Source organism: Akanthomyces muscarius, chromosome 3 (genome assembly GCF_028009165.1).
Source record: "Akanthomyces muscarius strain Ve6 chromosome 3, whole genome shotgun sequence".
NCBI lineage: Eukaryota > Fungi > Ascomycota > Sordariomycetes > Hypocreales > Cordycipitaceae > Akanthomyces > Akanthomyces muscarius.
In genome coordinates, this window is record NC_079243.1 from 4,795,414 (window position 1) to 4,820,823 (window position 25,410).

The window sequence follows — 25,410 nt, forward strand, 5'->3', positions numbered from 1 at the left end:
ATCTAAGCCACTGAATAAATAGCATCAGCGATGGAAAGCACATTAAACAAGGACTGCAGATGTGAAATTCGTTAAATGTCGTGATCGGTATCTACTTCGTTTTGAGGGCCGTGACGGCCTCGTCCTGAGCACCCAATATTCTATATATAGCGAGATATTTCAGCACTCTGTCCTGTGCCGACGCACCCGCTCTCCGACTCTCCTTTACCGCAGTGTTAAGGTCCAGTAGCAACGTTTTCCGGCACTTGACCAGGCGCGCCTCCATCTTTGCTATAAAGGCCAGCACTGGAAGCGACCGCAGTAGCGCCTCGGCAGCGTTATAGTCCCGCGCCAGCATCATCAGCGCAGCCGGTGTACTCCCCACCAGTCCTTGCATTTGCTCGTCTTCGTCCTCGTCCTCTTCCACGCTGTCCTCGTCGTCCTCGTCGTCGGCCTGCTCCTCTCCGTCCGTCGGCTTGGGCGGTGCACTGCTGAGCGCGAGCCTCTCCTCCAGCGACGCCAGGCGCTCCGTGACCTCGACCATGGTCCGCCCGAGCTCAACGTCCCTGCGCACGCCGCGAAGCTCCGTCGTGAGCTCGTCCGTCTCGGCGCGGCGCGTCACCACCTTGGCCTTGACGTCCTCGACGGCGCGGCGGAAGCCCAGCAGCGCGACGCGGACGTCCTCGACCTTGTCGTCGCCGCCGCGGAGGTCGGTGCCGAGGGACAGAAACGTCGTCGAGTTGGCGTTGACAAGCTCGAGCAGCTCGTTGCTGATGGCGGCGCTGCGGTCGCGCAGGTCGGCGCGCAGGTCCTCGAGCGTCTGGTGGCGGTGCGGCAGCGCGGAGAGGTACGCAGCGGGGTCGAACTCGGGTGTGATGAAGTCGGAGCGAGGGAGAGCCTCGGGGAAGGGCAGCGGCGCGTCGTCATCGGCGTCGGCGTCGGAGGAGTCTGAAGAGAGGTGGAAGGCGGATGGCTTGCCCCGCGATGGGAGCGGTCTGTCAAGTGTGCTGGCCATGCCAGTAGCTGTGAGGAATGGAGATGCTCGAGAATCGTTTAATTGGGTAAATTGAAGCTCCAGGGACGTTGAAAAATAAAGGGCTCGGGCAAGGCTGTCCTTTTGTCCCCGTGAGAACTGTGAGATGTTACATGTGGAAAGCTGGTTAGCTGCTAGGCGTGTCCACAGCAAAATCGCCCTCCAAAATTATCCACCCCCACAGCCTTGACAGATTCAATTTCAATCCAACGCTTCCCACGTCATCAACCGAGCTGCGATTCAGCGATACATCCAACAAAGCTTCTCTTTCAATACTTGATATTGAAAATAAGCACCCACATCTCAATCCGAGACAGAACTGCCTCGTCCGTCTTCCTACAGAAACACAATTTTGTGTGTAGGGTAGCATCTACGACGTACAAGGACAAGTCGGTCGGAACTGTTGACCTTGGCAATCTTGTAGTGAGCTCACTGCCCCTTGTTCACACTGAGTAGACCATGAGTCGTGGGTGGCGTTTGACTAAAGGCAAGTTTGTGCAATGGCCTTTCTTTCGCGAATTGCCGAGCCCATCCTCTCCGCATGACACTAACTAACCAACTAACTAATGCTGTGGGGGGCTCTTCAGCCGCCGTGTGAGTGGCTCACTGCAACAATCCCCGGAAACTGGGAAAGCGCCACGTTCAGTAGTAGCATGGCTGCTGCTCAATCTCCGCTCAGTGGCTATTTGGCAGCATGGGCGCCTCGAGGCGGAGGTGACGCGAGCTTGGTCTCTTACATGTCTTGGGAGGGTAACCAAGATCGTCTAATTATCGAGCTCACACACCGCGAAGCCTTTTCGAAGTAATTGATGTCGCAATCCGTTGATGCCGAGCCGCAAATGGGTGAGATGGACTGGGAAGAACTCCCCCAAAACCAGGGTCTGCCGGGAGGAATTTCGGATGAGACACCAGCGTAAGTGCAAGCCAACCCAAGGCTCGACCAATGCTGATTAGTTCGCCCAACTACAGATGTCAGCTCTGCCGCAAAAAAAAGGCAAAGTGCTCCAGACAACAACCATGCACTCAGTGCCTCAAGTCAGGTGAGTGCGGAATCTACTGTAGCATTCGCTGTGCTCATACTTTGGCGTATCTTAGGTGTGGATTGCGTGTATGAAGACAAACGATCCAAAGGCGGCGTCAAGATTGGCGTCATAGAGCGTCTGAGCCATCGACTTGGTCAGTTGGAGAAATAACCCATCATCATGTCCCAGCTAATGGAGTTGACAGACACACTTGAGAACATGTTTCTCGGTCAGAGTATTTTGATGCAGCAGTTCATGAAAGGCCAAAGTTCCATTAAATATGGCTCTTGCCTCCAAGGCTTTGCCTCTACCGACTTCGCTGCCTCTACCGATAGAGTGAAGCAAGCCCTGTCCGAGGTCGTAGCTTCGATTGGAAGCACAGAAAATGACGCGACTGAGACTACTGAAGCGCCCTCAGCGAGAAAAAAGCGAGCTAACAAAGAGGATTCCGAGACTTCCAATGATCCTCCGCAGAAGAGGACGCGCACCTCGACGATTGCTGTGTATCCGACGCCGCAGTTTGCGCCTGTCGAGACGATACTGGAAGTCTATTTCAAGTTGATTCATCCTTGGATACCAGTATTGCATCCCGCTACATTTCTGCGAAGAGCGCGGGAACCCGAACGATTACCGGGGATCACTCTAGTCTTGCAGGCCATCACTGCTATGGCTTTGCCATATACCGGTGTATCACCGGAGACTGCGCAGGCCGAAGAAATGGACAGCCACCTTTCGCGTCTGCGCCACGAGATTATTATCTCGGCTATAGAGAGCAGCTCAAAGGAGGCTGTGCAAGCTCTGATACTTGTCGCTTTTGATACCATCAAGCGAGGCGTGAGCCGCTCACCATGGTCTTTAGTCTCTATTATATGTCGCAAAATTGAGGGGCTGCAACTTACTTCAGAAGAAAAGAGTGAGGACAGCCATCTGTCTGCATTCTTCTCACAACCCACGGAGCCACTTGAGCCGCCAACTGCGTGGGTGGAAGTCGAAGAGCGACGTCGGGTATTTTGGGGAGCGTTCCTCCTGGACAGATTCTGTAGCATTGCGACCGGGTAAGACCTCTAAACGACGAAAGACGAGTGAAAGAATTACTTACACAAAATGTAGATCAAGCCCCAACATCTCCAGCAAAAGTATACAGAGACGCTTGCCCTGTGACGGGTGCATGTGGGAGCTCGATCAATGCGTGGAGACGTCCTTTTTCAAAATCCACGAGCAAGTCGAAGACGACATGGAGGTTGCGGCCGAAACTGATGACGCGCCTTTCCCCCCAGCGTACAACGACTCTGAAGGACCAAGTGGAATTGGTGGCCTGGCCTATACAATTGAAGCCACAGAATCGCTTTACCTGGTCACCAAGTTTCACGAACGGCATCCTCTTGAGCCAGACAGCTCTTCGCAGCTCTCGAATTGGCTACACAAATTTCGACAGCTCGATTCAAGACTCCTCCAGTAGGTTTGAGCCTCATGTGAACTCTACGCAGCCGGAGATGCTGACGTGGGCCAGGTGGGAGCTGTGTTTGACGCACCGCTGGCGGGAAGTGCGCGTAATAGATGGCTACATCGATCCAAACTTGACGATTGCGCACATGACACACAACGCTGCCATCATAAGCCTCCACAGTCGCCTTGCGCAGCCGCCACGCCAAGCGCGAGCGTGGTTGTCTTCGCTTGTGTCCGGCGCGTCCAAGGAAGCCTGCGTAATGGCCTCCATTAAAATCGATCGCATTGCACGGCGCTTTTTGGATGCAAGTTTTGGAATCCCACCGCACCAGTTTGCACTTTGCTTGTACATTGCCGCCAAGGTACTGCTTCGTAAGTTGCCCCTACTGGCTGCTCATGCATGCGCTCAACATGCTGATTCAATCCTGCTATCAAGACTGGAATACTACTAGGCTGTCTGAAACCACCACATCCCTCATTGCACTGCTCCAGGAGGTGTCCAACCGAATTTCCAACAAAAAGGACAATGGAGCGCATCACGATACGGAAGATCCGGCAATGAGGCTTCGGAAGGCGCTCATTGCACAGAGAGAGTCCGACGAAGGTAGCGGAGCCAAGGTCGCGGCGACGGGCGCTACGCCAGGGGCAGAGCTGGCAGCCTCCAACGAGCAGACCCTGATGAACATGGTGGACTTTTCCGCCATGTTGCAGCATTTCTCCACATCGCCCTCGAGCGGAGGCAGCGTGTTTGGCATGAACTTTCTGGATCAGGAGTCACCGGTCGAATTTGATCGGAATCTGCTGACGGATGGCCAGCCGCCAATGCTGCAAAGCCCGAGAGCAGACCAGAGCCAGCTTGAGAGCGACGCCGCGGAAGCGGGCGCGCAGGAAGCGGTGGAGTTTGATTTTATGGCGGAGCTGCGAAAGCTCGAGTCGAGGGCGCGTGAGCATGGGAGGCGGCTGCGCGGACAGCCTGATCAGAGCCAGTCCAAGTAGCTTCTACGTGGGCGCTATGCAAGTGTGCTTTTCTCTCAAGTCATGTATTGCTACGCAAACTACTGTAACTAGTAAATCATTTAAACACCCGGACCATTGTACGCGCCCCTATTCGGCTTTGATGTCTGCGATACGGGATTTCCATAAAAGTCGATCCCGCCATTACCCAAAATCACTTGCCCGTTGACCAGCGCGGGCGAGCTCTTCTTGAGACGGTACCCCGCAGCCGAAGCCAGGGTATCCTCTCCGGACCCCGGGTTCACGAACATTGGATCCCCCTGTATGCCGTTATTGGTCGGGGGCTTGACGTTCTGAAAGACGTTCCAGGCCCAGCTGATACCGCTCCGCGCAGGCAGCGAGGACTTGCCGTTGCCCACGATGATGTTGTTGGTGAACTGCGTGTTGAGGGGCAGCGTCATGTTGAAATTTGCCTCGTCGCAGTACAGCACGTTTTGGTAAAAGTACAGCGTCGGCTCGTCGCCGTTGCTGTAGAAGCGGCAGTCGTTCTGGAAGATGTTGTAGCGCACAATCTGGTCCGCGCCGCCCGACGTGCCGCAGCCGTCGCAGTTGAGGAACGCGCCGCCGGCGTTGTCGCGGCTAAAGTTGTACTCGACGGTGCAGTTGCCCGTGTTGCCCCAGTCGCAGTCAAAGGCCTCGCTGTCGATGGCCGACATGATGCTCCCGGTGACGACGTTGTGGCGGATGGTCGGGTTGTGGTCGCCGAGCACCCACATGCCAGCAAAGTTGCCGCCGGTCCACGGGTACGCGCCGGTGCCGAGGTCGGCGGCCGTGTTGTAGTCGATGAGCGGCGTGTCGCTGTACGAGATGATGATGCCGTCGCCGCCGCACGCGCGAATCGCGTTCTGCGTGACGTGCGCCTGGTAGCCGAGGTTGTTCATGGCGCCGACGCGCACCTTGATGCCGCCGCCGCCGCAGTCGGACACGTCGTTGCCGCTCACGAGCACATTGTCGTAGCGGCTGCCCGCCTGGCCGACGTCGACGAGGATGCCGCACGACAGGGTAAAGTCGGTGGCGTGGGTGGCCTTGTTGGTCTGGCCCGCGACGTGGTGCACCGTGTTGCCGTCAATGGTGATACCGGTATGGGTCTTGCCGTCGCTGGCGGTGACGTGGATGCCCTGGCGCGCCGCGAGCTGCCCGGCCGGGTTGGTCACGGCGAGGTTGGAGATGCGCCAGTGGTCCTGGTTGGTCAAGGTGACGGCTGCTGCGGCCCCGGTGCCATTGATGACGGGGTTGGTGCTCGCGCTGGCGCCTTGCGTGTATTTCGTGATACGGATGACGGCCGCAGCAGTTCCGACGCCCTTGGGGGATAGCACGCCATTGCACTGGGTGCCAGCCTTGAGGGCAATTGTATCTCCAGGCTGGAAAGTGGGCGCATTCACTTGCGCAAGAGTGTTCCAGGGGCGCTGGAGTGTGCCCGAGCCGCTTGAAGATGCGGAGCAGTCAACATAGTATTGAGTGGCTTGGGCAGTGGTGATGAGAGTGCCCACGGCGCTGTAGAACCAGGCGGAGTGAACCATTATTGCTATGGAGATGGGTTTTGGGCAGCTTAGACGACTACCTCATGTGGCTTGAGATACCTGTCATTGGAGTCCAATCTCACGAAAATTCGAGGCTTTATAACGATGAAGCTCTTAGTGTCATCTCGAATGATGTCGGACCTTCGCCGAACGTTGATCGCTGCGCAACATAGCGTAGCGGGCTAGGCTCCGAGGCCGCCTCCGGACGCCGAAGATGGAGATACAAGGATTCCCCGCACAGTTCCAGACCTAACTACCGAAGACAGGGGTATAGTTTCTTCATTCGCGTGGTCTGATTCCCATTCAGAGTCTAATGTTTTTCGGCACGTCAAACGCTACGACTCAATGACTAGTCCAAGCTCGCTGAGCAACTGCCTACAACTAAATCTGGTCTTCTCTACACCAGGAATAGATGTCTTCTTTGCCGTGATATATTTTCATACCTGTCAATTTTTGCAAATAAACTTTCCGGTCTCTAGACTCAGTTGATATTCTGTTTGTCGACGTTTGACCAACAGTTTTATTACGATAATATTACATTTCCCTCCTGTGTAAATGATAGGCTTGGCCGTCTGCGCCATCGAGCCTCCATGGTGTCGTGCTTGCCCGCCACTGCAAAGATACCCGACGCAATAACAATATCCTGCGCCAACCAAGCTCTCCTCTCGTGTCGGATATTCGGAATCATTGTCTTGGTTGTCATGATGTTTGTGTTTGGATCCGGACGCATAACATCACCGCGGGCTGTCGCGTCGTCACCCTCTGATGTGAAGTCGACGATGCCACTTGCCCCAGCTTCGGATACAACTAGCGCGGCATTCGGTGTTTCTATAGCCACTTCGTGATCTTTCAACCTCTTAAAAGACGCAAGGTCTGTATCCAGCAACTTTTCCGTTTGGATAATGCGGTTGTCCGCCCTTCTAGGCGCAAAAATAGCGAATCCACCTTCAACGGCGACAAAGGGCGTATCCGACGGATCCTCTCGTCGGATTCGGTGAATGCGCAAATGCCAATCGGGCCACTTGGCGCAGGGGGCGATGATTGTTGACTCGACAGTGACACTGCCGCACGACCACGGCTTCCAGCAACTGACCATGGCCGGTACACATGCTTGTAGCCCTTGTACTGCCACGAGGCGGAAGTCTGTTTCTCCAATAGATATCCACCTCTGTGCCCATGTTTCACCTCCATCTTGCGACAAAGCCAACGTGCTATCCGGAGCAATCTGTGCAAGTAAAGAGCCAGTGGGAACGCTGAACCCGAAAGCGGACGAGTATGCGAACTTGGCATATTTTGCCTGAGTCGCCTTCATCGGCCACACACAAAATTGCCCTGATGAGAGAAGGAAGTGATGATTTCCACTCTTATGGTTGCAAACAATCTGGCGCGCTGACTTGACAACTTGTATTCCCGTTTCGCCTTCTTCCGCGCTCGTTTCCTGTAAAGGGTGCGGTAGCTCTGCTGCCGTCCAGAAAGGGTCGCCTTCTGCCAGGGCGATGACAATGAGTGACTTGAGGGCCCAGTATGGCGACTGAGGAGAGTTGTAGTTTTCGCTCATGTACATGTTTGGATACAAATACCCAATGTTCATCGTCCCGTCGGGCCAGAAGCTGTCTTGGGAATGGGCAGCCCACCAACGCATGTGACGAAGAAGCATGCCCTTCACAGCGCCATGCGAGGTCAGAGGGTCTGCATCGTCACACAGGCCGCCATAAGCAAAGGCCGCATAAAAAGCCCCCATGGCGAATTTGTAGCACAAAGAGCGACCGAAAGGAATAGCAGCGCCTAGATGTAAGTGTCAGCATTTGCGTGGTTCAGTGTCACAGGGCCAGGTTAGCGTACCACAAGTGTCAAAATACGCCCAAAATGATTGAACAAACTCATATGCCCGCTTCTTGAAGACGTTACATCTTTCAGGGTCGATATCAGCAGCGAACTTGGCGTAAAGGATTTGACTGAATTGGATGGCGAAGCTGCCGGAGTAATAGTCTGCGTGTCGCCCACGAGCAGCATTCTCGCCCGTTCCCTCATCTTTTGCATCAGCTGCAGCTGGGCGCCATATTCCATCACTCGACCAACCCTCGTCGATGTAGAATTTGTTGAGTGTGTTCAGATCCTCGTTGATAAGTGGCCAGTACGCATCCTTTTCCCCGCCACACACCTTGATAAGAGCGAGATTGGAAAAGACGCGGAACCAGCGCCAGTTATTTTCAGGCATAATTTTGCCATTCAAACCCTGCAGCCATGCTTTGAGATTGGCCTTTGCGGTCTCGCTCAACGGCTCGTAGAATGATTCTGGCGCAGAGAGGAGCGCGAAAGAAAGCACTTCTGCTTCAACCATGCGCTGATCCCAGTCGCCAATGTCGCCCCAAAAATCTGGATGCAACGGGTTGACACCATTTTGTAGGCCGTGAACCCAGTTCTGAAGTAGAGAACTGGCTTCTGTGTCATTTTCTCCGGCGTTGCGCTCTTGAGCAGCAAGAAGCGTCGCTACTACCCAAAGCGGTCGCGCATATCCTTCCAGCTCAGCGGCCGTGTCATCAAAATGGGCACCAGACGTGACTGGCAGCTTGATGCGAGCCTTTCCGTCGGAGAAGTATGGAACGAGAGGTTTTAGAAGTGCCTTGGATGCTGCGACAGCCTCACCACGGCTAAAAAAGCCATTGTCCGAAAAACCGGGCAGCGGCGGCATGCTGGGTGGTTGATGCGGTGGCGAGAACGGAGCTGGAGACAAGAATTGCCAATAGCTTCATCCAGCTAACGGGATATTGAACTGGATTAAAAAGCTCGGAATCGAAATGTCAAGCCATGTGTGGATTCGCCAAACTGCGCGCATCATGCAGGTGTAGAGTAACGGAGAGCCGGGAGCAGCACGGCGCCGCCCGCCGCTCACGGCCCACCTAGGCTGACCATGATCGTCAAGCAGGCCGCAGATGTGCTTTGGGCGCAGCCTGATATGATGCAACGCTACTAGCAGGTAGACACGAATTTCTTGTACTATTTTAAGTATTCCTTTGAGTGGGAAAAATGCCAACATTACCGTCTACACGCCGCAGAACAAACCAAACTTGTACAACAGCATGTCTCCTTCCACTCTACCCGTTGCTATGAGCAGCAACGGCTCGACAAAATCGGATGAAAATCGAAATGGAATCGACGAGATGAAGCAGAAGCTGAAAGTACAGACTGGGCTGCAAAGCGTGAACGACGCCACTTATTCCAATCAAGCCATGGGCGCCGACGACATCTCCAGGCTCTTTTCCGACAACGCGATTCTAAAAATTTGGAAAACTGCTGTCGAGCATCTGACGCGCGAGGTGCGTACATGAGATGATCAAATCGACATACGATATTTCATTTTTCTCCTACTGACTGTTATCAGGACCCTCCGCAGTCGTTCCCCGAAACATGCCCCCAGACGGGCCCTAAAGCTGGGCAGTACCTATACCGCGACGCCGAGTTCTGGACCTGCGGCTTCTTTCCCGGAAGTGTGTACTGTTTACTTGAGCGATCGATCCGCTACCCTCAGGCTTTCATGGTCGAACAAGGTAGCGATGCGGATTTGCGAGAGCGCCTGAGATCCGAGCTGCTCACGGTCTGTCGGCGGTGGGCCGAGCCACTACACGAAATGTCGAACCGCAAAGACACGCATGACATTGGGTTTATCGTCGAACCTGCGCTACGACGAGACTTTGAATTAACGGGGGACATGCGCAGTCTCAAGTCCATTGTCAACGCTGCCGATAGTCTGGCTAGCCGGTACAGCGAGACGACCCAAGCGATTCGCAGCTGGGACCGATTCGTTAACAACGGCAACAATTTCGTTGACCAAGAATCGGAATTTTTGGTAATTATTGACAGCATGTGCAGTAAGTCAACGTCCATTCTGTAATTCTTGTATTAAACTATTGCTCTAACGCCCTTCCAGATTTAGATCTGCTTTACTATGCCGGCCATCACGCCTCGTCGCAGCGACTGATTGACATTGCCACCACCCACGCGCACACCATCCGCGAGACGCATCTGCGTCCCGAGCCAAGCGCTCCAGGGGCCAAATACCCTACCTTTTCAACATGCCACGTAGCCAACATGTGTCCAAAGACCGGCAACATCCTCCAGCGCCTCACCGCGCAGGGCTACTCCGACACCTCGACCTGGTCGCGCGGGCAGGCGTGGGCCATTTTGGGCTTTGCGCAGACTTACACGTGGACCAAGGACGAGACATTTTTGCGCACGGCCTGCGGCCTGGCTGATTACTTCATTCTCCGACTTGCTTCGGCGCCGAGCTGTGTCGACCAGACACAGAACGGCGTCCGCGCAGGGAGACATGTCCCGCTGTGGGATTTCGACGCCCCGGTGGACGAGGACAGCCCGCTGCGGGATACGTCGGCGGCCATGATTGCGGCCAACGGCATGCTCCTGATAGCCAACTCGGTCGTCACCACGGGCGATTTTGAGCTTTTTGAGAAGTACTACAAGGCCGCCATGGCAATTGTCACAGAGACGATTGCCCTGTGCTACGCGCAGGATAAGCTCAATCTCGTCAGACAAGAGAACGGCGTCGGATCCGTCAGCGTTGTGGCGAGACAATCGCCCGATTGTGCTGCGGACTCGTTTGAGTGCATTTTGAAATGCGCGACTGCAAATTTCAACGAGAATTGGACGGACAAATATGCGGACCACGGATTGGTCTATGCAGACTACTATCTGCTGGAATTTGGCAATAGATTACTGCAGTTTGGCTATGCGTAGCACTCTAGCTCTTACTTAGACAGCGATACATAGATCAATATAAAGAATCAAGTTGTCATTATACTGCGGATTATTGCTATTATCCTTATTACGGATGAGTCTGCCATGGTACGCCGAGCATCGACACTTGGCCACTTGAGCCATCCTTACTCATAACAAGGCCAATGATAATAGCCAGGGCCCGTACGCAGAGCGGCCTCGGCGACGGCCTGTATAGTATTGGAGGCTTGAACTAGTGGTGTGTTAGCGCCGCGCAGCGCCACCACAGCGGATGCCCGCAGCCGTAATGAGGCCGTATCGCCGGACAGCGGAGGCAGGCCGGTCTTCTGCTCCGGCACACAACTCCAAGCCACTTTGGCTGCTCAAGCTCGTGCACCATGGTGAACCTCTGCGTCTCCAGCTGAGAGCTATATACGTGCCTTTTTCTCACTACAGTCATGGCATCAAGTCCTCGATAAGGCCCCGTCTTTACCCCATATCCTCCCCCAGAGCCGGATCGATCACCAGAAAAAAAAAAGCTGGGCAGACGCAATGGCGGACATGACTACTGAGCACAAGTCTTCGATTGAGAAGAACGGCGACGATGTGGCAGAGGTGTTGCACTACGACGCGCACCCCTCCGCGGAGGAAATGGCAGAGGCCATTGCCGCAGCAAAGCTCTCCGCGCTGAGTCGCCCTCTGCTGAAATTGTACTGCTTCTGCGCGATTGCGTTTCTGTGCTCGACGATGAATGGTAACGTCCCCCTCTTTTCGCCTACTGCATCATGGACATGGCATTGACGAAGCCCCTCTACTCTCAGGCTACGATGGCTCCATCTTTGGGTCACTGCCGGCCATGGAATCCTTCCGTGACCGATTTGGCGTGGGCAAGACCGGACCCAAGCTCGGGTACATCTCCGCCATGTATACGGTCGGCACAGTCGTGTCGCTGCCGTTCACCGGACCGGCATGCGACTTCAGGGGTCGCCGCGCGGGCATTCTGATTGGCAGCATCATCGTCGTCCTCAGCACCGTTCTCTCTGCCCTGGCCACGAATACATCCGCCTTTGTCGCGGGTCGCTTTTTCCTGGGCTTCGGCGTGAGCATCGTCCGCTGCGCGAGCTCCATCTGGTGCGCGGAAATCAGCCCGCCCGCATACCGCGGTGTCCTGACGGCCTTTTACAATTGCACCTATGCCGTCGGCGCGCTCATGGCCGCCGGTGTCACGCGCGGCTCCGTGCACTATGCCGGCGACGCGCAGTGGCGCATCCCCGTGTGGTGCCAGCTCATCTGCCCTGCCATTGTCGCCGTTTTTGTCATGTTCTTTCCCGAGTCGCCCCGATGGCTCTTTGCCCACCACCGCGAGAAGGAGAGTCTCGAGTTCCTGACTACATACCACGGTGACGGCAACCCGCACCACACGCTGGTTCGGATGCAGATTGAGGAGTACAGACAGGTCATCTCGCTCAATGGCTCGGACAAGAACTGGTGGGACTACAGCGACCTGTACAAGACCCGTGCGGCGCGATGGCGCATGCTCAATGCCCTCATCCCGTCGGTATGGGGCCAGTGCTCCGGCAACGCTGTCGTGAGCTACTACTTGCCCGCCATGCTCATGACAACCGGCATGACGCGCTCCGAACAGATCCTCAATATCAACCTCGGATACACTGCAATCTCTGCTGTCGCCTCCTACGTGGGTGCCAGCCTGATTGAGAAGATGGGCCGTCGCCCGACCAGCATCTGGACGTCTGTAGCGTGCTCCCTGTGCTTCGCGGGCATCACGGCCGGCACGGGCATCTATGCCGCGACCAAGGCACACAGTGCAGCTTCCGCAGGCATTGCTTTCATCTTCATCTTCGGCTGGTGCTACAATTTTGGCATGACGCCGCTGCAGGCCCTGTACCCTGTCGAATGCCTGTCGTACGAGCAACGCGGCAAGGGCCTGGCTTTTGTATTTGCCTTTGTGCACTGCCTTGCCTTCGTTAACCAGTTCTGCTTCCCAATTTCCCTGCAAAACATTGGCTGGAAAACGTACATTGTATTTATCGCGTGGGATCTCATACAGGCAACTATTAGCTACCTCTTTTCGGTGGAGACTAAGGGACGGTCGCTGGAGGAGATGACTGAGATTTTCGAAGCTCCCAATCCTGTGAAGGCTTCGTTGCGAAAGATCAAGCCTGCGTCGGATGTATAAACAGGCAACAGAAACGAAATGAGGGGTTTCGCTATAGCTTCTGATAATATCACGATCCATCTATTTGTCTATGCAATTACATACTAGTTCCTACAAGGACAAAGCGAAAAGCGCCTAGAGAGTCGCCACGGTTGGCAACGAGCTCTTGTAATACACGCCGGAGCTGTTTTGGACGTCTCGCAAATCACATGTTCTACAAATTTCTTAAATACATTAAGAAGCATTTATCTTCGTAGGCTTTGATGGTCAAAAATCTTTACCGAGCCCCGATCAGCCCACGGCCGATTGTCTCAAACACTGTGACATTCTGGGTTAGGGTCGAGTCATTGAAGAAGCACGCAAAGTTCAAGACAAGAGATGCTGAACGATGCTGCATATTCCACTTAATTGTTGCGTTCAGCAGCAGCATCTCTCATGCGTTTATAATGAGACACGCGGTTATGGCCCTGAAAATCAACACCCGCAAAGTCCTGTCGGCCCTGGTTCTTGACAAACGTCACCAGCCAGTACGACTGAAGCTTTTCGTTGGCCAGTTCCCAATACATATCGGCATGAGCAGCACCATCAATGTCAAGCGCCGCTGGTCTGCCGTCGGACTGACGCTCATCCGCAAAGTAAAATCTGTACCTCTATTAGCTTCTCAATACTCGCTGGTGTTCAGAACCGCTGACTGACTTGTATCCATGAGGTCCATATGCATTGGCCGCATACTCGATCAGCATCGCTGCCGAAACCTTCCCCACGGCAAAAGGCAGTACACCAGGTATGGCGATTTGGCTCAAGGCGTTTCCGGTGTATATGAATGCCTTGCACAGCTGGTCCGGTAGGCTTTTGAAACCATGTAATGCCTCTTGGGCTGCCAAGTATGCACTGTCGAAGCCCACCGTACGAGCGGCTTGGATGTCGCCCAATGGTGCAGACAGGGGATCATCTACGGCGGTAGTGATGCGATTGGCCCCTAAGCAAAGGTGAGACGTGCATTGTGAGTTCAGAAGGGCATTTCTGACCATTATAAACAACAATATTGGGTGGGCCCCAAGTATTATGCACCGTCTGGAATATTGTTGATACGCTATTCGGATCTGAGAGATCTGCTTTGATCTTCAACATGCCAGCGGAGGACAGTCCACTTGTCAGGCTTCGCGCAGCCAGTGCAACACGATAGCCCTCATTTGCAAACTTGTCTGCTACAGATTGTCCAAGTCGAGGACCTGCTCCAATGACCAAAAGTATGTTTCGAGAAGACATTTTCCAATTAAATAAAGGAGATAAACTGCGACGAACAATTTTTTTGACAGTGACTGTTGTTCAGAAAGAGAAAACGGCTCTGTTGTGTAGACAGGGCGGGTGCGCTTGCTTACTGGGACGCGCTGTATTATATGCCGGTGGCCAATTTGTAATCCGGAGGACGGAGGAGCAGCATCTTGATCTCGGAGGCTAAGGGACAAGAAAGAAGTTATTATTAAGCCGCTGACTCAGTCCGATGAGGACTTTCGCAAAGTCTTTGGCTCTTTCTGCTTCCCGTGAACCCCGAAATGGGTGTCGCGGGTGCACTTAGTGAGTCCAAGTAGCAAGGCCGGGGAAAGGTAATCGTATTTTTTTGCCGCTGAACTGCCAAGTATCTTCCTGGTACACAGTATACCCACCAGCACTAACAGACACTAATAGTCACCGCCATCCTCCACTGTAGCGCTCGCTTTTGCCCTTTGGTCAATGACCACGGAAATGGCATGTTCTCCTGACTATCATAAGTAACACTCACGATCAGCACACAGCTTTTTTGCTCGGGAAAATGGGTGGTAGAATCGATTTGCATTGCCACATGATTGCCACATACCGAGTCTTAAGGCGACAAGTCTGAATCCATCAGCGATCACTACCCAGGCAAGAGGTCTCTGGAATTCGAGTCTGAAACAATTTTCAGCTTTTGTCTAAAACAGAAAGGGAGAGCAATTGGCCTTCACCGAGTCGTCGAGTCTACAAATAACAGTCATTGTGCCCCAACTACTTTTCTCGGTCTCTTGTTGGAACAATCACCTGAAAGATCACCGCAAGTCTTTTAAAAACAAATTTCCTGCAAAAAAAGCTCTTTACGCAGCTTGCAATAATGAAGTGCTCCGTTCTGCTTTCTTTCGCCCTCCTAGGCGCTTGCTCTGCTCGTTTCATCTTCGACAAGCGCAGCAGCTGTCAAGTTGGAAGTGTTGGGCCTTTGAATGCTGGGAATGCAGCTTGTTCTGCCTCTGTAAGTTTTTCTTACCAAATGTGTCTCTTGCTTTCCCTCATGTCCATCCATGGAGGTATCATTTCTACCAGATGCTTGACTGATACTAATGAGACTTGGAATAGTGCCTCGCCCAGCATGGAGATATCCATGGAGGACATTGCGATGCGAACGCGTAAGTTATTGTTTCCCTGAAACCCATGGCTGAGTGATTGTTCGATTAATGCGGCTGCAGGGTCTGTGTCTGCAATTAGTGGTAGCGAGGGATGACACATATAGATGCGTGTTGGAGTAAAGTATTTTGTGCAACGATGACGCTGTCAATCCTGTTTCCATGTATTCTAAGTGTCCAGCCGAGAACAATCTCTCAGGCACGTCAAAGAGTAAAGTTTGGACTTCTGCTTTTAATGGTGGTGCCATAGTCAATTTCGTGATGAAGCTGGGTATGATATGATTGATGGAGAGGTAGAGTAAGGGCCCTGCCGTAGGCACCGTGGCCTGTTACAGCGGTACATGTAGTGCCTAGGGGTGGAGGTACAAGCATGATACTTGGCAGGGTCCATAACGGCTTTCATGTTAGTTACCGCAAAATAGCAGACCATCTTAGTGATCGAGTTCCGCCGTAGAATCTCTCCACCCACACTTCTCCAGTAAACAATGGAATCAAGGAAGATTTGCCAAGTAACTCACTCGTTGTAAGTACCACATCGCGAATTCGAGCTACATAGCTCACAACTAGAGGTCAAGCTTGAGAATTCGCCGAAGATAACAATTCGACGAGATTGTCACTACATTTCAAATTCGACAAGGCACGCTTGACACCCTGTTCAATTACGAGCGGCACGGCCCTACTTAAAGCGCTGGCCGGCCACCATCCCGACCCACAGGGTCCACGAATATGATCTCTCAAAAGAACTTGTCTCTCAACGCCTCCAGGAACGGTACCGGCGTCCCCGCAATGAAACACATAAAACGACTGCTTTTGACCCTCCCAATATACTTGTGTTTATTTTGACAAGAGAGGTCCCTGCTGGATCAGTCCTACCAGGGACTGTCTTTCGGATGTTACGGCAGTCACGAGATCGATGCTCGCCGCTAGGAGTCAGCTCCTACCGCCGTCGCTGATAGTGCGACATGGCTAACTGAAAACGGGAGAAAACCTAAGTATAGGTCCCTGGATCAAACGCCTCCGTCTGACGAGCCAGTAGCGTGGCGCTGAAGGAGATAGCCCTTCGTCACAATTACGTAGAGACTGCTGATGGATGCGGCGGCCAATTGTAATAAATAGCATGAAGCTCCTTCCTGAGTAGACGTACAAGCGCCTTTATACAGCAATAAACTCGTACTCTCCCCTACCAACAATGACTGACAAAAACATTCTTCTCCCATCAGAAGGCGCTTCAGGAGTCAGATCTGATGGCACTGCAACTGCAACCTGTCTCTGCGGAGCTGTGCAGCTATCGTTTGTAAGCCCGGCTCTGCCTACCTCCGTCCGCTCTGCTGCGCACGCTGACACCTCCGACACAAAAGCCCGTTGATGGAGATGCTCTGGTCAACACCTTTGTTTGCAACTGTAGTGACTGCCACAAACTCAGCTCCTCGATGTTTTGCTCCAACTTCACCATTAAAGATGACAGCCTAACGCATGTTCGAGGAGAGAATCGTCTTACAAGGTGGGCGCAGAGCAAGACCATCGCTTCAGGTGCTACAATGGAAGACAGTTTCTGCTCCACCTGTGGCAATCTGATGTACAGGCGCAGCAGCAGATTTCCGGGCATGAGCATTCTGCGAATTGGTACCGTGGATGATTTTGGTCTGCATGCCACGAAGCTGGCACCGCAGTTCGAACAATTTACAAAGACGCGAGTGGAATGGCTTGATGGAGTCAAGCGTCAAGGAATACCGCATCATGCAGAGTCGGGCTTCTGAATTTGTCTCGAGAAGAAGATGTGTGGTCTTGCAATTTTGGCGGCAGATTTGCGAAGCGTTCTCGTCTCGGGATTGATCGTGAAGACTCCCGGGGACGAGATAGTAATATTGAAGCACTAACACCGCTCCTTCATTTGCAGTAGAAAGACCATGCTAAGCATAAAGGTTGTGGAGTTTGTACTAGGAGATTGGCGGGAGTCGAAGCGGGTAGATAATTATATCAACACGAAATGATTGAGATGCAATTTGAAATATCAGGATTTGAATACTTGCAGCCTCTAAAGACTTGATAAGGTCTCTTCTCTGTGCATAGGGACCCGAGGTCCCGACTCGCGGGCGCGGAAGAAACGCAGCACTGTTTACAAGCTCCTTTCGTGCCGGGGCGACATCTATCAACTTTGGAGACCCAAGAACCAAAAGAAAGGAGATTTGCTAAGCCTGACGGGGGGGGGGGGGGGCGTTTTATGTAAATGCAAGAATTAAATTTCTGTAAATTTGGGAAGCGTCAAAAAAATTGCTTCACTGATTGGTTAGGGATACAAACGCTGACACTAACTTTGAGATCGATGCTGTGTCAGTCTCGAGACGATGCCGTCTCCATGTGCGCCTGAGGGGTCGAACTCGGCGGGACTTGGGGACATACATTGACCGCAGCGTGGGGGTTGGCCAAAGTCGGACTCGGCTCACTAAATTGAGAATTATGCATGATTTCTTGAGCCCAGTCAGCCTTCTGTTACTTGAATTTCCTTTCGGCTGAATCCAATTTGTCCTTTCGGACAGTTTCCCATCAATTCAACACGATGTCCTCAGGTCGCCTACTGTTCTCGATTTCTTTTTTTCCAATACCAAACAATTGCTTGTCTCTTACTCGTGACCTTATGTCTGTCTATATGACTGCTAACATCAAGTAATAACTCGGCTCTTTGCATGGTTTGCCACCGAGCAGGTTGCGTTTCTGGTTTTGCAGGTTCTGCAGGGTAACCACGCGCGGATTGTTTGCCAGTGGGATGTTCCGATCAGGGATCAGGAATTGGGGCGGGGTTCACTCACGCTCGTGTTGACCAATGGCACATCGGTCCGCGGGGCGAAGAGCTTTGAGGGATCCAGAGCAACGGCAAATCATACGTGCTGCCTGAGTGCCTGACAAGCCCGAAGGTCGGTCCCTCGGCTGGGACGCATGGTGTGGAGAGGGGCAGAAGTGCTGCGCAAGGCAGTTTTGGCGCAAGGTAATAAACACTTACTCGTGGAGCGCAGCTGGGTTCGGGATGATGAGGGGTCTCGTGCTCCAGTAGCCAAGGACTCGACTCCATTCTGGGCCGACAGTGCGCGAAAATTGGTTCACGAGGAAATAAAGGGCTGCCTGGGGTCTCACTTGGCCAATTGCCGCGATGGAGCTAAGATTATGCGTCTTGTGTTTGACATAGTCGCGTAGTGAAGTCTGGGTAGAATGCAGTGGTCATGGAAAATGCTGGTGTAATAGCTGTAGGCTACATCGTCAAGTACCGCACCAGGGACTCTACCGACGGCCACCCCAAGTTCTTCTCGGCTTGTGACTAGCCGAGTGTCGCCATGTCGCAACCGTCCACCATTTACTTTAAAAAGGCGGAAACAGAGCTCACCTATTGAGTTAGTGTTGGGTAAAATTGTGGGGTTCTGTGTAAAGGAAAGCGGGCAGTACTCCGTAGTGCGCTCGAGATGGCTGCGCCCTGGGTTTCTTGGTGAGAAATTTTTATCAATCAGCATCTTATCAATCGCATCTGGCCCACCACCTGCCCTCCCAGTCTCTCGTCGCGGCCTCCTACCATCGGACCTGTGCTGCCCGCCCCAGCAGACCACGCCATTTTTCTCAAAAGAAGGGCTGTCCCGCACTTTTTTTTGGGTTTTCCAGAACACACACTCTGCACCGCATCACATTTTACTCGCGGTTTTTGCATCTTGCATGCAGAGAACCTACGGCCTACAGCGCTATCAATCTCCCATCTGATAAGGGGCTGTCATTAATCCTCGGCTTCTGCGACGCACGAAACGGACGGGACAAGATTGCCCGAGAAAGAAAAAAAAAGAATCGAGTCAGCGCTACCAGCGATCGAAACATTAAACACGTAACACTGCAGCAAGAGGCAATTCTAAAGCATAGCGAATTCCGCAGCCTGCAATTGGCCGTTTGCCCGCCCGACCGACGCACACGTTATCTTTCCCCGCGACACAACCGAGCTTCCGAGATCCAGGAAATCGCCCGCGGCTGGCTTCCTGTTTCTGCCACTCCTACAACTTTCTTTTCGAATTATTTCAGCCTAGCCCGCGCTGCAAGGCTGCAGTAGCGGTGCGCTTTCCCTCGTCTCCCGCAGCAGCAGCACTGTCTGCCCTGCCCAGCCCACTGGCCGTCTCGGACATCCGAGCCAGGGGCCCCACAAAATCAGCTGCCCGCCCGCAAACATCCGACCGAGCCCGCCAAAACACCATGGCCAGCACCGCTGCATCTTCACCGTCATCCGTGGCCTCACCCGTACCGTTGCCAACGTCGCGCCCATCTACCGCCAAGGCCCGATCATTTGCCTCCGGCCCTGCACCTCTCGCCTGCGCACCGTCGGCTCAACACCAGCGCGCGCCGCTTCCCACGCACCCCAAGCCCATCGCGGTCACCGCCGCCACCAAGCAGCCCAAGCCGGAGCCGGTGCCGCTTCCCAGACTCTCCGTCTCGGTGCCCCCGGCCCCGGACAAGATGGCCATGGCCGCTGTCGTCGCCTCCGGCACGCCCATGGAAGGGCCCAAGATCTCCATGACCTCCAAGGAATGGGTTATCCCGCCGCGGCCCAAGCCCGGCCGGAAACCCGCCACCGATACCCCGCCCACCAAGCGGAAGGCACAGAACCGTGCCGCCCAGAGGGCGTTTCGCGAGCGTCGGGCTGCGCGCGTGGGCGAGCTTGAGGAGCAGCTGGACCAGTACAGGGCAGAGTTTGACAAGAAGGAGGCGGATCTCAAGGAAAAAGTTCACAGCCTCGAGCTGGATGTGCAGTCATTCCGATCACGATGCATGCTCCTCGAGAACATGCTCGACAAGGAGCGGCAGGACAGGATCAGAGTTGAGACGGAAGCTGAAACTCTTCGTCGTCGCCAAAGCGAGCATGTCTTTCGCAGCGAACGCATGAACAGTGCACCATCTCCCCATGAGCAGCAGCAGCATCGTCACAGCATGCAGCAACACCGACAGAGCATGTCGAACAACCACAGACTACCTCACCCGGAAACCAGCCGGGATTTTTCCATTTCTCAAATCATCACGCCGCCTGATTCAATGGACTCACAAAACGCGGCACCACTCGCGGACACAGACATGACCTGCGGAAACTGCACAACAGAGGGCAGATGTGCCTGCGCTGAGGAAGTCCTTGCCACAGCCACGGCCGGCTGTGGCAAGTGCGGGTTCGGAACGACGTGCCAGTGCCTGGAGGACATAGGCTCCTCTACCACACAGACCAACGACATGAAGCGGCCGTCGTCGCCATCAAATCACGGGGCCGCAGGCAAGAGGATGCGTCAAGAGTCGTCCACAAGACCTGCTGATCAAGAGATGGATTTTACCGCGGCTTTCGCCCGCCGGCAGTCCCAAATAGTAGCATCCATGATCCCAGACCCCCCACCGTCTGAGATGATGATGATGCAGTCGTCGTCCATGGAGGGCATATCCTTCAAGGAAAGCTGCGGCTTCTGCAAGGACGGCACGTACTGCGCCTGCGCTGATGCCGCCATGGCCACGCCGGCCATGACACCTCCCGACTCACAGCACAACGTCCCCCGACAGGTGCAGACGCCGCCGCCGTCAGAGACGGACGTGGCGCCCCCGCAGCCGTTCATCATGGAGATGACGGCCGACGGCGCCGTCAAGCTGCCGCCCCGAAAGCCCAAGGCCGGCCAGGCCGCAAAGCCCTCGGGCGGCGGCGGCTGCGGCGCCGGCGCGCCCGGAACCTGCGCGCAGTGCCAGGCCGACCCCAAGTCGGGCCTCTTCTGCCGGCTGATGAATGCCAAGTTTGGCAAGGAGCAAGGCGGATGCTGCGGTGGCAAGGGCGGCGCCGGCGGCTGCTGCAAGTCCAAGCCGGCAGCCAACACCAGCAACGGCAGCAGCAGCAGTAGCAGCAGCAACAAGAGGGAAGAGGAAAAGATTACGCTGCCGAGTCTGCCCAGCCTGGGATTGAGCTGCGCCGAGGCCTACCAGACGCTGGCGAGCCACCGCAACTTTTCCGAGGCGGCCAACGACATCAACTCGTGGCTGCCCAAGCTCAAGGCGACGTCGAGGCAGTCGTCGTCGAGGCAGAGCTCGCGAGGAGGACGGAATGCGATTGAGGTGGAGGCGGCCAGCATCATGAGTGTGCTCAAGGAGTTTGATATCCGCTTTGGACGGGAATGCTAAAGCAATCACTGTGTTGAGCTTGCATCTTTTTTGATTCTTCTTTCGGTGTTGAGTATGTATAGTAACGCGACCTGAGAAGTGCTTATGTGAATACGGAAGGGGTCACTTTTATGTTTTTCCTACTATAGAGTTGAAACAACTACTCGTGGCGTTATCTGGGAGGGCTGGTCTATTATCAATGAGAATGAAGGCATCTATCCATTTGCTGTCTACAGTCGATGCTGACTGTGAATGCTTTGCGAGCTTCTACCCAGAACGCAGTACCCAGTTTGGATTTATATGCACCTTCTTACGAATGACGGAGACTGACAGAAATGGCACTGTACTCTGCAAAGAGGTTCAAAAGGCTCGTCTCTCGGTAAGATCTCAAAGACGTTTACACACACGAGAAATATGAATGAACAAATGCCGATAGTGATGATAAAAAAAATCCGTGTCCGTATGCGTGACAGTCAAAGTCCGGGCGCGCAGGACGGTACCGAGCGGTCGGGACGAGCTGGGGTAAGACAAGAGGCGGAGCAGCCTCTGCAGAGTAGCACACGGGCCTGCTGCAGAGGAGAGGTCTGTCTGATGAGGCGTCGGTGCCAGGCGTTTGGCCGTTCTACGTTTTGGGGTATTTCCCGCGAGGGCGGGCGTGCTGCTGCTGGGGAGCATGGCCGTCGGTGTGTGACCAAGGCGGAGCGGTCGATGGGCTGCTGCGGCGGGCGGGCGGTAAATCAGGGTCGCGAGTGAGTGGGCTAGTGACCAACTACACCGACACCGTGGCTTGCAGGTTTTTGGTGTCTGACCGCAGGTTGTGCATAGTAATTATTGGATTTATGCAAGATTTTCAAGACCGCCTTTTACCATGGGTGACGTGTGCTGCTTTGTGTTTCCGACGAGGTGAGCGCGTAAAAAAAAACTCGTGCCTTTTTCAGCCTGCTGTAGATGGCCCGACTGGTGTGTTTGCGGTGGGAAGCTGGCGTTGGTGGAAAACCACGATTGGCCGAGTGCACGGTGCGACGTCCGAGTCAGGCCGTTCTCGTTGGATTTCCTGGTTGGCCGGCGCCGAAACAGCAAAGGGAAAGGAAGAGGACGGCCGGAAAGAGGGCCTGGGCTTTTGGTCTTGTGCGCTGGCAAGAGGTCGTGCGTGCGTGTAATCCGTGGTGGTGGTGGTGGTGGTGTGCAGCGTGCTGCAACTGGTGAGAGGGGTGCGGGCGGTGCGTGGAGGATCGAGATTGGTGGGAAGACGGGGCCTCGTCCCTCGGCGCAAACAGCGGGCGGACGGGACGGGTGGGCAGGCAAGCAAGGACGAGGCTTTTTGAGTTGACGAGATGGTTTGCTGCGAGCGGCCCCCCAGAGAGAGTCAAGATGGATCGATGGATGGATGGTATGCGCTGCAGAAGCCAGGCGACAGGTAACTAACTACCTGGGCGAGTAGAGGTGTGGAGGGGCCGCCCGCTCGGTTTAGTTGGTGGTTGGTGGTTGGTGGAGGACGAGGACGAGGCAGAAGAAAGCATGCACGGTTGATGCAGTGCCAACTCATCAGCAGCGGGACAGCCTTTTTTTTATTTTTGTTTTTATTTTTATTTCTTTTGGCTGTCATGGCGCGCCGCGGCCGTGGGCCCTTGTACACGTCGATGGGTGACGGGGCTTTGCGATTATTTCATGGTATTTTGTCTGTCCTGGTTTCTTATGGTAATATGAGAAGCTGGTTCATGTCTGACAGTAGAAGCTGTCAATAAATATCTCTGCGGCTTTATCCCTCTCTCTCTCTCTCTCTCTCTCTCTCTCTCTCTCTCTCTCTCTCTCCCCCCACTTCTCTCTATATATATTTATATTTATATTTATAGTCAACTCTGCGCATAACTTTCCACGTGTAGGCTCCTCTTTTGCTGCACGTCCAAGTAGTCTGGTGATGCGTGGTTGTGCCTGGAGGGGCAGCAGGCATTACATGCATCAACGAGAGGAGGTCTTGTGACTGGACAGCATTCGTTCCCTTTTCTCTCCGCGGTCTCGCCTGAGACTTGTCACGAGCCGCGGTGCATGGCTGCGTTTATCCAGTCCTGGCACGTAACTATTTTCTTCCTTCTTCTCTCGCTCACTCGGGTTTATTGTTTCTTTTGAGTCTGTCTGCCCCGATGCACTTCTGCACATGGCCGGGTTTGGACTAGGTAGGCAGAGGAAAAAGCAAAACCCAGCAAGGCATGTGTGTACTGCCTGCTTGCCTGTCTACCAGTAAAGAGTCAGAAAGACCCGACAGTTTGGGAGGGGACCCCTAGACGGGCTGAAATGCGAGCACAAGTCGGTTGTCTGGCTCGTCACTTTTTCTCACTTTTTCTTTTCTTCTCCTGCTGTTCAAGAGTCGTGTTGATCGTCGTAGTTTGAGCATGTCCTGCAGGAGGCAATACAGGGGTCTCTCCTCCTACAAGCTCCGTATAGCTGGCGAGTGGCTTGCTGGCTTGCAGGCTTGCTGGCTGACGGGCACACACACCTCATCACACTTGAGTCTCGACACTCTCGACACTCTCGACGCACACCTCACGGTCCTCACCACACTTGTCGACTTGACACCACCTCCCATCTTTAATTAGCGGCCCGTGTCCCCTGACATTGTCCAGCTGGCAGCTGATGGCGGTGCGCTGGCATCATGGCCGCCTGTCCCCTCTCGGCCTAGCGCGGCCGCTTTGCTCTGGAACCGCTGCATGCCACCTGGTCATGTCCACCGTGCAGGGAAGAGAAGAGAGATGCTGCACTTGTCTTGTCCTTTTTGCCCTTGCCAGTGGCCGGGAGGGGAGGGGCCACGAGAGATTTCTCGTCACATCGGGGTGAGATGCAGCGGGTAACTATAGGTGCTTGTTGTACCGTGTACTTGTGGTCTGCGCTGGCATCCGGCGGCGGGCGGACAGAGACCATTCTACCTGCGTATGTTGTCTGCATCTGCATCTTCAGTCATCTAAACGTGTGCAGGCTTCCTCGGGTCCCTGATGCAAGGTTGGCTTTTTGTTTTGATTAATGTGCACATGTGTTTGCACCAATGTCCAGCCCGCTGGTCTCGAGCATCTATGCAGCAATCGATTATACTTGACCATCCATATACCTGCGGCACACCCCAGTACCTACAGTAGCGCGCATGCGCCGGCACTTGTCTCTGCCAATCCGTCGGCGCGAAATCTGGCAGTACATATACATGATACCTCGATGCATGTGCTTTTTGCAACTTGTTCTCAGTTCTCTTTCTTGTGCATGAAAAAAGGTGTGTGGTGCGTTGGCTCGCCCCAGCCAGCCAGCCAGCCAGCCAGCCAACCAGCCTGTTTGTAGGCACAACCCACTGTAGGTACCTACCAACTAACTACCTACCTAAGGTAAGGTAGGTAGTCAATGGTGTGCATTGACTTGTCCACCCTGCAGCGGCGGCCTCTGCCTCTGAAGTGCTGGCCGTAAACCCACTGTAGACCCGCCACCTTTTCCCCGTCCGTACCAGCAATCGCGGCCTACAACACACTCGACTTGCAAGTTACGGATACTGTACAGCACATCTGGTGCTGTCGCTCTGTGCTGGTGCTGGTGCTGGTGGGTGGGTGCTTGTGTTCGTCACACGTTCCAACATCGCGTCGCCTCCTTTTCTTTCTTCTTCCGGCCTCGTATCGTGTCAGGTATTCCGTTTCTCTCCATTGCATCCTCTCCATTCTTTTCATTCAATACCAGCATCCTCCCTTTCCCTCTTCCTCTTTCCTCTCCTCCTCCTCCTCCTCCATCTCACCAGTCTTGCCCCCCGCTCCCCCGGTACCTGGACCGTCCCCGCCCCCACCTCACCTCACCTCACCTCTGAACGGCCCCTCCACAAGCTCTTCCACTGCCGACGCTACCAGACTGGTATTTTCTACCCGCTGCCAGCTTGGCCCGCCACCGCTACACTGGCCCGCCGCGC

At 54.3% G+C, this 25,410-nt stretch overlaps 9 protein-coding genes across 9 annotated transcripts; 5 read left to right on the forward strand and 4 right to left on the reverse strand.

Annotated features, from left to right (window-relative positions):
* Window positions 1-91: 91 nt before the first annotated feature.
* Window positions 92-994, reverse strand: LMH87_002997 (uncharacterized protein; the record flags this gene model as incomplete). The annotated part of the gene is made up of 1 exon (XM_056194546.1): window positions 92-994. The coding sequence occupies one exon, from the start codon at window positions 992-994 to the stop codon at window positions 92-94; it is 903 nt and encodes a 300-aa protein (XP_056051473.1).
* An 827-nt stretch (window positions 995-1,821) lies between these two features.
* On the forward strand, window positions 1,822-4,476 carry LMH87_002998 (uncharacterized protein; the record flags this gene model as incomplete). Its single annotated transcript, XM_056194547.1, has 7 exons — window positions 1,822-1,925; window positions 1,982-2,052; window positions 2,108-2,188; window positions 2,240-3,089; window positions 3,145-3,489; window positions 3,545-3,852; window positions 3,917-4,476. The coding sequence occupies 7 exons, from the start codon at window positions 1,822-1,824 to the stop codon at window positions 4,474-4,476; spliced, it is 2,319 nt and encodes a 772-aa protein (XP_056051474.1).
* An 80-nt stretch (window positions 4,477-4,556) lies between these two features.
* Window positions 4,557-6,014, reverse strand: LMH87_002999 (uncharacterized protein; the record flags this gene model as incomplete). Its single annotated transcript, XM_056194548.1, has 1 exon — window positions 4,557-6,014. One exon carries the CDS (start codon window positions 6,012-6,014, stop codon window positions 4,557-4,559), a length of 1,458 nt encoding a protein of 485 aa, XP_056051475.1.
* Window positions 6,015-6,537: 523 nt separating this feature from the next.
* LMH87_003000 (uncharacterized protein) lies at window positions 6,538-8,706 on the reverse strand (the record flags this gene model as incomplete). The annotated part of the gene is made up of 2 exons (XM_056194549.1): window positions 6,538-7,799; window positions 7,857-8,706. 2 exons carry the CDS (start codon window positions 8,704-8,706, stop codon window positions 6,538-6,540), a joined length of 2,112 nt encoding a protein of 703 aa, XP_056051476.1.
* A 388-nt stretch (window positions 8,707-9,094) lies between these two features.
* Window positions 9,095-10,766, forward strand: LMH87_003001 (uncharacterized protein; the record flags this gene model as incomplete). The annotated part of the gene is made up of 3 exons (XM_056194550.1): window positions 9,095-9,331; window positions 9,397-9,883; window positions 9,943-10,766. 3 exons carry the CDS (start codon window positions 9,095-9,097, stop codon window positions 10,764-10,766), a joined length of 1,548 nt encoding a protein of 515 aa, XP_056051477.1.
* Window positions 10,767-11,297: 531 nt separating this feature from the next.
* Window positions 11,298-12,942, forward strand: LMH87_003002 (uncharacterized protein; the record flags this gene model as incomplete). Its single annotated transcript, XM_056194551.1, has 2 exons — window positions 11,298-11,499; window positions 11,567-12,942. 2 exons carry the CDS (start codon window positions 11,298-11,300, stop codon window positions 12,940-12,942), a joined length of 1,578 nt encoding a protein of 525 aa, XP_056051478.1.
* Window positions 12,943-13,325: 383 nt separating this feature from the next.
* LMH87_003003 (uncharacterized protein) lies at window positions 13,326-14,190 on the reverse strand (the record flags this gene model as incomplete). The annotated part of the gene is made up of 3 exons (XM_056194553.1): window positions 13,326-13,563; window positions 13,618-13,900; window positions 13,950-14,190. The coding sequence occupies 3 exons, from the start codon at window positions 14,188-14,190 to the stop codon at window positions 13,326-13,328; spliced, it is 762 nt and encodes a 253-aa protein (XP_056051479.1).
* A 2,334-nt stretch (window positions 14,191-16,524) lies between these two features.
* LMH87_003004 (uncharacterized protein) lies at window positions 16,525-17,092 on the forward strand (the record flags this gene model as incomplete). The annotated part of the gene is made up of 2 exons (XM_056194554.1): window positions 16,525-16,629; window positions 16,694-17,092. 2 exons carry the CDS (start codon window positions 16,525-16,527, stop codon window positions 17,090-17,092), a joined length of 504 nt encoding a protein of 167 aa, XP_056051480.1.
* A 2,461-nt stretch (window positions 17,093-19,553) lies between these two features.
* On the forward strand, window positions 19,554-21,500 carry LMH87_003005 (uncharacterized protein; the record flags this gene model as incomplete). The annotated part of the gene is made up of 1 exon (XM_056194555.1): window positions 19,554-21,500. The coding sequence occupies one exon, from the start codon at window positions 19,554-19,556 to the stop codon at window positions 21,498-21,500; it is 1,947 nt and encodes a 648-aa protein (XP_056051481.1).
* Window positions 21,501-25,410: the final 3,910 nt, after the last annotated feature.